The sequence below is a fragment of the Trematomus bernacchii genome, unplaced genomic scaffold (genome assembly GCF_902827165.1).
Source record: "Trematomus bernacchii unplaced genomic scaffold, fTreBer1.1, whole genome shotgun sequence".
Classification (NCBI taxonomy): Eukaryota; Metazoa; Chordata; class Actinopteri; order Perciformes; family Nototheniidae; genus Trematomus; species Trematomus bernacchii.
The window spans coordinates 1,308,223-1,323,481 of record NW_022987698.1 but is presented as its reverse complement, the minus strand read 5'-3'; the positions used below and the strand labels follow the sequence as shown (position 1 = coordinate 1,323,481).

At 41.0% G+C, this 15,259-nt stretch overlaps 1 protein-coding gene across 1 annotated transcript in view; it reads right to left on the bottom strand.

Moving 5' to 3' along the window:
- The window catches only part of cacna2d2a (calcium channel, voltage-dependent, alpha 2/delta subunit 2a), a 137,024-nt gene that overhangs the window by 71,428 nt on the left and 50,337 nt on the right, over window positions 1-15,259 (bottom strand). Inside the window, exon 4 of the mRNA XM_034138753.1 lies at window positions 321-380. Coding sequence (XP_033994644.1) covers window positions 321-380 — 60 coding nt within the window. The remainder of the gene's footprint in view (window positions 1-320; window positions 381-15,259) is intronic.

Genomic DNA, 15,259 nt, shown 5'->3' with positions numbered 1-15,259 from the left:
ACAAAACAGAGAGTCTCTAAGATAATACTGAAGACAACCCTAACAGTAAACATAGCGTGCGTATAAATGTAGGTCTGTGTTTTGGTGTGTTATTGTTTTTCACTCTTGTTTAAATGCAGGTTTTATAACCACATTGTCTCTGTGATGCTGTTTACATTGTCATAAAATATCAACAAGTAATAATAGAAGGAAATAGCTCAATTGAGAGGAAATTGAAAAACAGATGAAAGGAAGTAAAAAACCAGTTTGCCTGGAAAGGAAAGGGAGAAAAATAAATTGGTCTCCGAGAAGGAGGGAGAGGAGCAGTTGTCCTACTTTACCGTCACACCATCTTGCCATTCGTGATCCTTCTGAAGCTGCTCGGCCACCCTGGTCAGTTTCTAGAGAAACACAAAAAAAAGCAGTGTGAGTATCAGAAGTCAGTAGGACATCAATGCGTGTTGTGTAAGAGAACGAGAAACAGACAAACAAAAGCTATACAGCTGTAAATTAGCTGGATAATTCATAGGATTTATGAACCACAAACCCAACAGCAGTGTTCTTTAAAGTACCAGTTCAAGCAGAGTATAGCACCACAAGGCGTGTTCCAAAATTGCTTGTGCACTGTCACTAGGTGAACAAGCTCAACACAAAGGTACAATGGTTTTAGCTGCAAATTGTATTTTAAAATGGTGTCCGGCCTGGAGGTTCTTCAAAGGTAGCATTGGTATCTCTAAGAAAATGTGTGAATTTAACACTTGAAACACCTTAGAATCAAAGCCCATGAACTGAAAGTGTTTTTATTTATTGCTGGGAGGATAATATGTGTATTTGTCTGACTAACAGGGGTAGGAGACACAATGTAAAAACAATATTTTGCTATTAACGAAACAGTCAATGGTTATCAGTCCAAATCGATTTTGATATGTGCAGGTCAGTTTTTTAACCTGTGTGTATTTTTGCCTGGTTTGCTCCCTAACAAGCCATCAGGACTTTTGTCACTGCTTGTAGATAAGAGGCAGACATTCGCCAGAAGGTCTGGTTTGCTGTGACTCATATGTAGTTCAAGGTTCTGATTGACTATTTTCCAACTCGAGCACCTTCACATCATGACTTGTATGGAATATTTATCACATAAACTGATAAATAAGTTCTAGCTCCTGCGCACTGTTCACTTCTACAGATCTTTAGTATGATACCCACATTTCATTTTTGTAAATATGCACCAAAGTTCTCCACCTACAGAAAACAAACACAATACTTGCTGTGACTTTGTAAAAACATAAAATATAAAATGATGTTCTTGAGTAGGCTATTTCATCACAGGAAGAGATATTCAATTTAAGGTACATTGATATTTTGTATCTCAGACCTGTATCAAACACCACCTCTACCAACTAAGGTTGTCTTGAAAATGTGCTTTAGTAGTCTAACATCATTAACCATGGTGTAGCTTAGGCTTATCTCTGAAGAAGCTTACTCTATAGGCTTCTCATATAGAAAGTCATTCAAGTGGCAAATATGATGAGTCTCACTCCCTCCCTCTCGCTCTTCAGTATCTAGGTTTCCCCAGGCCTCTAGGGGGCGATCTTATTCCTGTCCCAGAATAGTGTGATCAGCCGTAAAGTCCCAGGGCTCTGAAATTACTAACCCTATTTAGACCCCTGCTACAGTACGAGCTCATTCATTTGTGGAGCCACAGTGAAGGAGCCAGCCAGGGAGGCTTTCTATCTACCAAAAACACACAAGATATAAACTCTCATTATAGTAAAAGCTGTCCTATTTCTATTAAGAGGCCCCGCCCACCTCATCTCAGCCGGCCCTCCCACTCACAGACACACAGGACATCATACTGACTCCCCTCTGAACACACACACCAGGCACAGAATACAGAATATCAGCCTCTTGCGGTTTAGGCAGTCAGTGGAAAATAATGTTTATTGTTAATTAAATTAAAATATATATATAATATGATATCACTAACCTTATTTGTGAAAATCTAGATCATATTGAGTGTTATGTGTCTTTATACTTTTAAATTGTGCTTTTAATCACCTGAACAAGCCTTAAATAACAAAGATAAAATTTCATTCATTTCCCAATGAGACAATAGGTGACTGAAACAATGAAATGAGGATTTAATTAGCCCATTGAAATGATTACCAAAGAGTCCATTAGAAAGGACAGCAATTATGTGGCTTTTTGAAAGAGAGGGTCAGTCTTCAGTAGCAAGGGCAGCACGGAAATCTCTTGGTGAAAGTGTCCACAATACAAAAAATTCAATTAGGGATAAACACTGAGCAGCAGAACAATAATCTCACTGCATTTCCAAATCGGAGATTAGCCTGAAAATGAAAGCCATATGATTTGACTCCTTGTCACAACAGTTGCATTCATGTTTTCTTTATTAATATGAAAATAATTTGCTATTGTTTGAACTGTTTTATAACTTAACTCTCTGTCATGATCTTTGATCTGGCAACCCTTTCATCCCCTTGGCTCAGCATTTAATCTGTCAGTAAGAATCTCTACTTTGTCCCTTTACAAAATCCATTTCTCTCCCTCTGAGTAGCCCACACAGCTTTTTTTCAGTTCTCCAGCTGCCTCTCCCTTGGAATTTTTCCTCCCTCTCCCCCTCTTCCATTTCTCTAGGACGCTATCTCATCCCTAGCAGCTTAATGCAGTCCCCCCTGCTCCAAAACAGCCATGTGTCTTCATGTGTCTTTCCTTCCTCTGTGTTGGCCCAGATGGATGGGCAACACAAACAGCCAATGAATCAGAGTGAGAGATGTGGGAAGGAGGGGGGCAGGGATATATCATCTATGCTGGTGGCTGGAGCCCAAGCAGCTTAGAGCACTGGATGAGCATAGTGAGATCAGCACAGTACAGCACAGATAAGCTCAGTACAGGCCCACACAACACAGCAAATAACACTACAGCACACAGGCACAAACACAAAGACACCAAAAGAGTTGACAACATGCGCACAACCCTCTTATGCTATTGCCATTGTAACCTTGACAAGAAATGCATCACATGCATGGCCATTTGTCATCGAGCCTTGAGGCAAGGTCAAGTACCATAAACACAACTCTGTAATGGATAGTGGCATGTGAAGTGACTCCACAAGCCTTAAACAACACACAATGGATTGCTGTGTATGCAAACATCGTACATAACGGTGCAGGTGATGGTGTGATTGAACAAACAGTCAAACTGCAGGCTGAGCCGCTCTGTGATGTCTCTAAAAGCTGTGCTCTTCGACTGTGAACTCACTGAACAAGGAAAAAGTAAAACAAATGAAAAAGTTCAGCATGCAGCGATCAGGATCTTTAATATTCATAACTGTTCTGTTTGCTCTGTCCAATAAGGAGTACTTTAATCATTTGAAGTCATGTTATTTCAAGGGGAATGACTGCACACCAGGGACGGACAGCGTCATGCTGTGGCGAGTACCAACTCTTCACCGGGCCTCCTGTGTGATTGCTTCAGCCTGTAAGGCCCTTCCACTGAGCATTAACTTAAAGGGCACTCGACACACAACACTGTTGTCTGTGTGATCCGGAGAGACTCTCCAAAACAGCCCTACAATGTGTGTGTTTGAGTGAGAGGGCACTTGAGAAAACACGACACGCTCTGTACATGTGATTGCCGCTTTGAATCAAAGTACTCAACATGTTCCAAATGACCCCCTCAGCTCGGTTTCTGGTAACGCTCAAGTCACCTTGGGGACTAAAAGACTGTGAAATGACTCTGCTAAGGTCACTTAACCTCCTCAGAGAAACTAACGCAGCGAGGGAAGACCCTTAGTACATTTTACAATGATTGGCTGCTGTGGACAGTGACAATCATAATGGTAAGCCACTAAGCTCTCTGAAAAAAAGATGTCTAAATATAGAACAGCTTTCTTAAGGGTCCTTCCCACATTGTTGAATTAAAAATCCAGATGCAGCATCACCACAAGCTACATCTTCAATTTATCTACTGATGCATGAAGTATCAGGAGGAAGCATCAGCAATGTTATGCAAACCTAAAGACATGATACTCTGGGAAGGTTTGCTTTTATGGTTAGGGACGCAACGATTAGTCACCGTAGTGATTTGTTTTATGATAATCAGAAATCAATCAATTAAGTCATTTTGTAGAAAGATAGAAAGAAAAACAGTAGAAAAGAGAGATAGCTTTCCTGCCTTTTTACTGTTTTATATTATAATATACAAAATACCCTTGTGGTTTTGACTGACGAAAAGACTTGACTTTGAGAAACAGGGACATTTCTTTTTGACATTATTTTCATTTAAACGGTTAAATCGATTAATAAAAAAAAAGAAAATGGCAGATTGCAGCCCAATTATGAAGACATATAATCATCACACACATTGCAAGGAAAATAAAAAAAATAAGGGAAATCTACTGTTTTTCATGACTGCTTACAAATTTAAGGTAAATCAAAATGACACTTCTTCTGTGTCAGGGCCTTGTGAGCTGCTCAGTGTGATGTTGTAGTGCAGAGCGGTGCAGTGTCATGCAGCGGCTGGTCCATTAGGGGGCAGCAGACAGAGCGAGCCGCTGAGCCCAGCAGCAGCAGCCAGTGGAGCCTGTCAGAGTGAGAGCAGTCTGCTTTAAGCTCTTCATTCTGTCTTCTCCACTCGGCCGGGATTAAGGCCAATCATAGAAATCACTGAGTCAGAACCGTCCCACAATAACAGATGGAGGGACTTTCCACTCCAGAATTTTAAAACATCACAGACAAACTCACTTTCACTTCGCCTCGCACCCTTGCCGCTGCGCCCGCCGTCCTCCATCACCACCACCTTCCTTTCTCTCGCCCTCCTTTTATCTCTCCTCTACGCTCGGCTGTTTTATCATCCCATCATATGCTGTACTCCATTTCTCTCCATCTGTCTCAGTTTACTGCCCTCAAACTTTCTCCCTGCTCTGATGCCATATTAATTCCAACAACACAGTCACAAAACAACTTCAAAACTGTTTAATTTACTTCACATGCACAGAGCGTGTCAGTGGTGGACGGTGAAATGGACAGAGGCGTGAAAAGCTATAACATGTTTTTTATTCCTTGCATTAATACACTTTCATTTAATTTTAGAAAACTTCTCATTTCAAGTTCCAGTAACACACTACTGTGATAAAAAAGAATATACTCTGCTCTTCAGAGTGGCCAAACAATGTTAAAGTCGATAATGATGAGAAATAATGACCCTTAATTCCAGATCCCTGGTTGGTTGGAGGCTGTCAGCTGGGTATTGTAGTCCTTATTAGCTAACTCTGACAGAGGATCTGCATGGATGGGTGGGAGACCCTGTCTTTGTTCTGTGATCCAAAGCACCCCGTGGCAGGCCCGCTTGTAGGCTGTGTGTGTCATGCTATTGTAGCATGTGCCGAGATAATCCCTGCCTTTGTTTCCCCCCCACCCCGATAATCTTCCCCCTCCACAACGGAAATGTTAACACTTCCTTTTTGCCCTCGTCGCAGCGCATTCCCAACTCAACTCTTCTGTTTCCACGGAGACCGGATCTGGAAGACGCGATCTGTCACCTACCCGCGGCAGCAGCAACTCACCAGCTTTTCAAAAATCAAACACCAGCTTTCTGCACTTCACACAGGCCCCCAGAAACACCATGTTTCCACAGTAGATTGCCAGCATTGTGCTGTAGCGTCTGTGTGTAGTTCAATGTGACAAGAAAAGCAGCTGTCTTTACTTTAGAACAATACAGTATCTCCGTGCAGCGGCTAAACTCCCTCATTATGTTCCTTCAGAGCTACAATGAAAATAATCGACCTTGATCATAAGCTCTTGTGTACTAATCAGTCGACTTCTAACTTTATAAGATGGATATAATCAAAATGCGATTATGATAGAACCAATGTCACGGGAGCAAATGAGCTGATTTAATATATTACTGACTGTTGGAGTATCTCCATAAAAACAATATTAATTAACTTCTAATTGGGGCACTTTTTGTTTCATTTGAGATTCAAAATAATATGCATTTCACTCATTAAACCACAGAGCCTTTGTAGCTAAGTGGCAGACTCATCATAGCACAAAACGGGGCCAAAACCATTGTACTGCACATTATCATTCACTGGAGCAACTACCATTGTAGATTCAATTAAACCCCCTATGGGATGAATGCTACAAACTGCCTTTAACACATAATTTACTCACATGCACACATGTACACGCAGGTCACGCTGCACGCCTACGTAAAAGGTCAAACAAGGTCACTGTGGGAGAATTGCAGTGAGGCAGCACCACACAGATCTGCAGCCCTGACTGGTCGCAAAGTGTCCTACATGCAGGGGCCAGCAGGGGGCTCAGGATTGTGTCGATGGGTCCAGGATCAGTTTGGAGACATGTGGGTGTCTGGCTGATTGGGCTCACTGTCCAGTGTTTGACAGATAGTCACAGCCCAAACTGCTGCCTGGCCTCTCCTGCTGTTACTGGCATCAGTCAGATAACAGAGAGAGCGAGAGAGGAAGGGAGCCTTAAGGTGCCATTTACAAAATAAAACACGATTCAGACGTCTTGTTTCGCGAGCAGCCCATAAGGCAACGACCTTGCAGGTGACTGAGAAGGAGAAAATTGCATACCCAACTGGCTAAAAATAAATATGTCAAAAGAAACCGAGTGACATTCGACTAGAAAGAAACGGAGCGCATGGCTGCTCTTTCAGTTGGTACATCTGTTAACAGGTGTATGCGATTGTTTGGATGACCTGCTTGTTTCGTCCGCCTCCTCAGCAGGCAGAGTGGGGAGGAGCAGAGCGAAACACCATCAAGACGCAGGGCAAACGTCTCCTTGATCAGAGGTGAGCGATATATACGCTGCGACAGAAACACAACAGATCTGATGTGTGCAATCTGTTATTTGTGCCACATCTTTACAAACAAAATCTAGTTAAGCAAAACACACACATTACGTGAAAACACAGACACAAGCATATTGCATGAGTCGGAAAACAATGGCTGCGGCTGAAACTGCTCAGCATCATTGGTTGAAATAGGAACATGATTGTCACAGCATGAGTGTTTAATGCATACACATATACACATTAAAACAGACTTTCAATCACCACTGATCACATATTACAGCCACACAAACGCCACTGTACACTTTTGCAATCAGCTCAAAAGAGCCCTCACTAATCAACATGCAATCAATTATACACACATTTTTGTTCTCTGTGCCCTTTCCTTTGGCTGACTCAAACTGGCTGCTGAGTTGGTTACAGTTGGGCCAAAATAAAAAACTAAGAATGTTTTTGGGGTAGAGGGGGACTCCCTTTTAGGAGTTTATATTCCTACTACTGTATTAAAAACACAAATAAAAGAGGGCCTGTGACTTTATCTGTGTTATAAGAAGTTGTCTGTGGTGGGTAAATAATGACCAGGCTGATTCGGGGATGGCCAGGGCAAAAAAAAAGAGACGTTGGGGAAAGCAGGTTTCTTTTCAACCAATATTATCTCAGTCCATGAGCTTAGCAACATTCCTTTAACCTCTTTTTACCGCAGCACTGTGTGCAATCCAAGGGCAAACTTTTTTTGCTGTCCGTTTTTGCCCTTTACTTCAAATCATACCCACTTGCTTTAGATTGCTGATAAAATAATGAAAGGAGTTACACATATACTGTAGAGGGGATTATTATTCAACTAAAAGGTCACGATGTGTTACCAAAAATATATTTATGTAAGGTCTTTCAGATTTACCTTGTGCCCTCCCTTCCTGCTACAAAGAGAACGTGTATGGTATCTGACAAAAGCTTTGTCAAAGTGCCAGAGTCCAGTGACAGCAGCTGGTGTTTGACAAAGGGTATCATTGACAGTGTGTGGCCAGGCAATTGTTTGGGATTTACACACATGTGCACACATGAGTAAACACCTTCAGTAATATTCATCTTTACACACACCCTTACACACACGCACACACCCATATAAAATATTCCAGCAGACATAAGAGAGCAAAAACATGCAGACACGGTCGTCTCTCAAAGCAATTACAGCAGATTGAAACCAAATTAAATGTGAAGCCGAGAGCAACACCAGCGACTGAACATGTATGACAGATATGACAGGGGAGGAAGGGGAGTGCTGCGGGCCCAATGGGTGGAGGGGATGGTGGGGAGAGCGGCAGGTGTGGGTCACAGAGGGAGAGAGAGCTACTCTGATAGGAGAGCAAACACAGACAGAAGTAGGGCAGAGAGCTGGTCCCACACTGAGAACATCAGGAGGAGACTGCCAGGGTCTGAAGGAGCATTCAGATCATTCTGCATGTTTCAGACTGATTTCCTACCTTTAGGGCAGCTGCTGGTTTACATTAATTTCAGAACTAAATGAACATGGAGAGCCTTTAAACGTGCTTGATATAGGCAATCCATCACAGTAAATGTTTTGTCACCTTTATCATAATGCTCTGACGTCTACGAATGGAGAGCCGGCTGCTGAACAGCAACCATTTAAATGAAACAAATGACCAAATTCACACTATCTCTTTTCTTGACATCCATGTTTGCCTGTTTGTGTTGGAGCTCTTAAATGCCATACCTTTCAGGAGCTGTGGTAAAAAGAACATTTTAAAATAAAGGCACACATTGTGCAATAGGAACAATTAATACATGTTGAGTTCATTATGTAATAAAGTGAATACAATTTCATGGCTGAAGATCAACCTAACCTACACAGTATGGCATACTTGGGGAAATTGTCAAGTGGTAAAAAAAAAAGTAATTTGCAGTGTGTATTTTACAAGGCCTGGCTATTCATGCTATGCATATCTTCAATAATTATTATAATATAATAAATAAATGAAAGCAACACTACGTCTGAAACAAATACATTTTTCATTAGTAGTCATCACGCTACAAAATGATACCATAGCACTAGAAATATACTATAATCACTAGACCATTTAGCAATCACAAACATGTGCTCGTTACTGGCATACTGATTAGCTCACTTTCCATTTCTCCAAGAGATATAATTTCTCCGTTTTCATTATTCTAGTCCAAGAAATGACAGGATTAGTTGTGGCAGCTTTTAAACATCTGATGTTATCTTCCTCTCCTGGGTGAACAATTAATCCCTCTCCCTTCCCTTCTTCTATCACCCTCTCTCTCCCCATCCAGGCTTCATCTCGCCTCCATTTCGCTGTTCCTCTCTTCTTCTCTCCCCCCACCACGCTGTCTATCTCTCCCAGAGGAGATCTTCTTTTACTAGGGAGAAATGGAGCTAAAAGCCCTGGCATTTAAATACCTACAGTGTACTGTGGAGCTATATGGCAGCACACAGTGATGTAATCACTGGTCTAACAGTATGTGCACAACTTTACAATTCAACGCCAGCATTTGAACTCTTCTGTATGATGTTCTCTAAATGTTATTCAGTCCTCCAGATACACAAATATTCATGTCTACATCTTGTGTTTGGAAATCCATCTAAAAATTCAATTTCATTGGCAAAAAAATAAATAAATAAATTTTAAACCGATCTTTAAATGCAGATCTGTCACTAGTTTATTATGTCTTCTGATTAACAAATGTAAGAGTTTGATTTCCCGTGAGGAGCATAACTAGCTTGCTAGCAGGTTTAATATATTAATGCAAACAACATCTGGCTAACAATGTAAATGTTTGATCATCACTCTGCCGTGGCTCGTGATGCAGTCTATACTTCACGGCCAGCGAGAGACGATTCTCTGAATATTCAACACGGCGTGATACTCAGCATTCACAAGTGCTGCGAGTGTTGGTACCATGAAGCAGGATCTTCTTATAAAACTATCCACCTGAATAATATTTGTGAAATAAAATGACAACGTGTATTAAGGTTAGGTAAATAAATAATCCAACCCATTTCAAATGACTGTATGCAAAATCGTAGCTCAATCACTCTTTTCCTTTTAAACTCTCATGATGCCGATTTGCCCCCTCCCAGCTCTGTCTAAGAAAATAATCCCACAGCTTTCTTTTCATGTCAGTCAGATGTGGATTGAGCATGCTCTATTTTCTGAGCTGATAATTCACTAGAGTGACTGGTAATACTATATGTGATGTTGTATTATATTAGTGAAATATCATCAGAGTTCAAAGCCCATCCAAGAACCATCTGTACTTTGTATTACTATTCTGTGTGAGTGTTAAAACCGCAGATTGTATAAACATGATCGCTACATATTGAGAAGTGTTTTATTTAGGCCTCTTTTTTCAGTTTGATCAAGATTCAAGCAGGAAACTCTATTTCAGTGTCATCATCCAGATACTGTTCATCCTTAACTTGGTTAGTGCACACCAAGAAAATCGGGAAAGATCCTGTCAAAAGGTCTTCCATCCGAGGCTGCTTATTGTCCCTGTAACTATCCAGAAACACAACCCTGACACATGGGTATATTGATGACCTTCTTACAAGCTAACAAGGTAAAAATATGTAAATAGGACATGGGGTTGTTGAAGAGTGTTTTTATTTTTCAAGAGAGGCTATCTGTTCGCCCTGCTTTTAGCTTTATTAGGTACTTTATGTTTACACCTACCTAAGTGCACATTTCAAAATGTTGTCAAAAAAGAGCTTGTTAAAATCAAAATCAATTACTGTTGACAGTATTTTTCTTTACTCATGCACTGTAACATGCCAATGCTCAAAAATGTCCCTAATTCAAATCGATTCAGGAACCTTCTGTGACATATCATCCCCATCTCTTTCCCCATGTAGGCTGATAAAATGCTAGATGATGCGTGAAGACAGAGGAGACAAATACATTCAATAAATTGACTTTCATGCATTCTAAGGTGAGACACATTTGAAATACCACTTCATGCTTCTGTAACTATTTCCGCCAAGGAGGTAATGTTCTGCGTTTGGTTTGTTGTCAGCAGGATTGCTAAAAAAAATAGCTTGCCCCATTTTTCGTGAAACTTGCTAGAAAGGTGTAGCGTTGGCTAAGAAAGAACCAGACTGTTCTGTTGATAAGAACTACCCTCGACTGTCTTTTAATGTCAATTGATTTACTTATGTTATGGAATTCAACTATTACGGACAAAGACAGTATGGTTGTTAGAAATCTCCACTGTACGGTTTATCCTTGTGCTCGATTATTACCAAAAACATGAATTGTAGAAAGATGTGGAGCCGTTCCCAAGTCTAAATCAGCCTAACAAGCTAGAAAACAGACACATTTAAGATGTCTTAGTCCCAAATGATCAACTTTAAACTTATGCACAGAGTTAGAAGCACACACATATGGCCCTCACCACGAACAAAGATGCACAAAAGCCCTCCACATGCATCTATTTTTAAAGAACTCAGGCGTTCAGCATTGTTGAAGGGCAGAGAATGAGCTTACCTTATTTAAATCGTTCCACAAGGAAAAAACTCATTTTCCAGAAAGCTTCTAATGCACAGCTGCCTGCTGTTGTGTTGAGTATTATTTGAGACAACCATTGGTCAAAGATTACACTGTACAGTTCGTTCTGTCTATGTGTATGAAGTCAATTTACAAGATGGCATTTTCAGTTTCTCATTACCTAAGTAGAACACACTGTGTGCCTTTTATCTCACCTACATCATGCTAAACATATCTCCCGTCAGGGAAATAACACGCTGCCAGAAAGACAGCTACACAATATAAAAGAACAATGTGGAATATATGAAATTACAGGAAAAAAAACCTTACTGTGGAGTAAGATAAAAGGAAGGAAATGCATTTGAATTTAAGAAGATGAGGAAAGCAAAAGTGTGACAGAGGGAGAGAGTGAAGGGGGGGGTAGGCAGTGCTGAAGCAGTCTAACCTTGACAGAGAGCATCTTCTGACAAGCATCTGCCTCCTGTAATAATTTAGAAATAATCTCCATCCACAAAGGCCCAGCAGTCTGGCAGAGCAAATGCTCTGTGGCTGATCGATCACTCTGATTCAGCCAGCTGCCGGTCTCTGTGTGCGCAGGACCAACATCGATCTCCGCCACCCCCCCCTCCCTCCATAGAGAGTAGGATAATAAAGTGAGGAAGAGGATGAAAAGGTGAGAGTAGAGATGGAGGTAGTAAAACTGAGAAAAACAAAAAGGGGGTAGAGAAGCGTGACTCAAACGCAGAATTGGGAAGTAATAGTGCAAAGGAAAAAGAAAACTGTGAGTGCTACTGAAATTGAAAATAAATACGTTTATAAAAAATAGTGGATGCATTTATCCACTTACAGTACAAACTAAATTCAGGAAACTATTATGCTGCTTCCCCATAATGGTCTGCTTTATGGCAAGTATCACACACGGCAACAGACTCTCCTTTGTTGAGAGTTTTTGGGGTGCAGTAGATGCCACCCAGCTACAGACTCAAGGAACACACTCCAGCACACACAGGCACATCCAATTACTTCTCAGCGTTGTGACAGCATTAACTGCCACTGTGCGTTTGGCCCCTAGCAATTAATTGACTTTTAAATAGTCTGCCATTAGTACCAATTTAAATGAATAGATGTACTCCTCCGCCTTCACTTAGCATACTTTGCCATGGCTGCCCTTAAGAAGCAGATCAACTGTTTCCTCTGAAATGGTTGAGCAACAAGAGTGAAGACAAAATGAACCATGTCTCTAATATATGTCATTATCATGCATATAAGCCATGATTACAGTATCAGAATCAAATTAGACCTAACCTAAACTTTCCAAGTTTTGTCTGATCTAATGTGACAGCAAGGAATTAATATGTTAGAGAGATGCAGGAAATTATACTGGTGAGCAAGTGCAAGGGTGTAATTTCCATGTAGGATGTTGAAGCTGAAGCCCAAGATAAGAACTTACAAGGCATTTAAAAATATTGAATGTATATGTTGTGTGAATATTCTCAATATTAGTAAAGATCTCTGAAATAATAAGGCCTACACTTGTTTTACCTGTTAGACCAAACCTATACCCTCGAGTGAAAATGTATAGTGTTCAGTATAAACTGTAAAGTATGAGAATGGGGAGGGGGGAGGGGTCAAATGGTAGAGGCTTATTGTGATAAGCTGAACCTGAGCTTGTAAGTTGTCCTGTAATCAATGATAGGGATTAATGAGTATCAAAGAGAAGAAAAAGAGCCAGGTTGCTTTTATCTGAGGTTGCAAAGATTACAGGAGCAAAGGACACACATGAAAAAGGGAGAGAGACATGAGGGGAGGGAGTGAGACGGTAAAAGAGGCAGGGGGAGAGAAAGAGTGAGATAATTATTATCTTAGATGTGGTTTTCCAAGGTCAATATTTGAGATTCTCCTCGTCTGTCTCTCTGAAGCATGACGCCCGCCCAACCCTCCCGTCAGTATTCCTCTCTCCACCTCCAGGCAAACTCCTATCTTTACCTCCCCTTCTTCTCCCATTGCATCGCTTTTCCCCTGTCACTCATTTGGCAGAGGAAGGCAGTGTCCCGTCGCCGTGGTCACAGCCTCAAATGAGCCAACTGCTGCTTTTCAAACATAGGATGATTGAAATGGGCAATAAACAAACAAACAACCCTCTTGTTTGTGTAGTTTAGGTTGCCAACCGTCAGAAAAAAAACATCTTTACAAAAACAACCACATCTCTTAGCATTTACTTCATTGGTCCGTGAGGAAAAACACCTGCCAATCATGAGAAGTGTTAGGTCATTATGTTAAGACTAGCTGTCAATGCTCAAGACAGTTGGGCAGAAATCATGGAGGATGAGGAGGAGGGAGAGGCAGAGGATGAAGAAGGAGATATGCTGCAAAGGAGGGGCAGCTGTACCAGAGTGTGAACTCCTTAAGAATGCTCGAGAAACTATGATCATTGTAGTCTATTTGTTCATAAAAAACAAATGATGAACATATGTGAGGTTCAGCAGGTATTGCATTTTTGAAGTCACAGTGAAAGAGCAGTTACGGCCCGTCCACACAGCGGCGTGCGTTGAAGCTTGCTCCATTTTTTGGAATATGAGGAAATGATCTGCGGTGTGTCTCTCCCAGCATACACGCGGTTTGATTGGCTGCATAAACGGGATATGATTGGCTGACGCTTCCACCGAAGCTTCAGAAGCTTCAAAAGTTGAACATTGCTCAACTTTTGCAGCCTGAAACGCCAGCAAAGCTCCGCTCTGCTTCCCACAATGCAGTTCGGTGAAAGGTGACGTCACCCCATTCAAAGTGAATGGGCAGAAGCTTCCAACGCCGCTGTGTGGACGGGCCGTTAGTGTCTTTATCTTTCTTAATGCAAAGTATTTCCAGGTAATACAATCAACTGTATGTGGGCGTGGTATAACTACGTTTAGTCTTAATCTAATAATTTGATATTTGAATAATTGTTTTATATTTCCGAGGAAAACAATAAAAAATAGTCTCAGTTCTTTGTTAAAGGTCACCTATTATGCAAAATCCACTTTTTCATGTCTTTTGTACATCAACATGTGTCCCCACTGTGTAAAGAGATTCTGAAAGTTTCAGGAAAAAAAGATTTGCTCACTTTTTGTCCTGATCCATTTATATAAAAACCTGTCTGAAAATGAGCTGATCAGATTTTGGCCACTTTATGATGTCATAACTTTTTGTTGGCTTGTGTAACCATTAGCCAATAACCAACCAAGGTAACACCCGCCCACCTTATCACCTGAATCTCCTCCTAGAGCACCATTGTGTTCTTTTTAACCAAATATCTCTCAGAGGGGCATCTAAAGTAACAGACAGAGAATCAGCACTTTTGAAACAGGGCTGAAACAGAGGGGATTATGGGATGCTACAATGATCTGTTTGGTGTTTGGAGCCAAACACTTCAGAGACATGTTTTGTATATATCTGAGACCTATAATATATTGAGGAAAAACAGTACAATAGGGGACCTTTAAGGAAAAACAAGACCTCTGAATGTGTCACATCCTCTGATACATTTATAAACAGAATGAGTAATTGAATAATCATTACAGCAATCAACAGCTTCATTAATGGTAAAACAATTGTGAATTGCGGCCAATAAAGAGTCAAGCAAGACTTTTGGTGACTTCTGAAAGTCACTAAAAAGACATGAACCGTGTGTTGAAGTCGTGAGGGAACCCTGAACCCTGAAGTGTGAAACAGAGCCACCAGGGGGATCTGGGCATTTGCCTCTGCATACTGTATGTGCTCTAACACGAATAAAAACTATCTTTTTTGTTTGCATAACCATTACTGCAGGGCCAAAGCCACAACCGATATGAATGGATGCAACAAGTTGAGACAGACTCTGAACGTCGTCCACTTAAGACGCAAACACAACAGAAGAGAAGTGTCAACGCTCTGCAAATTAATGCAAA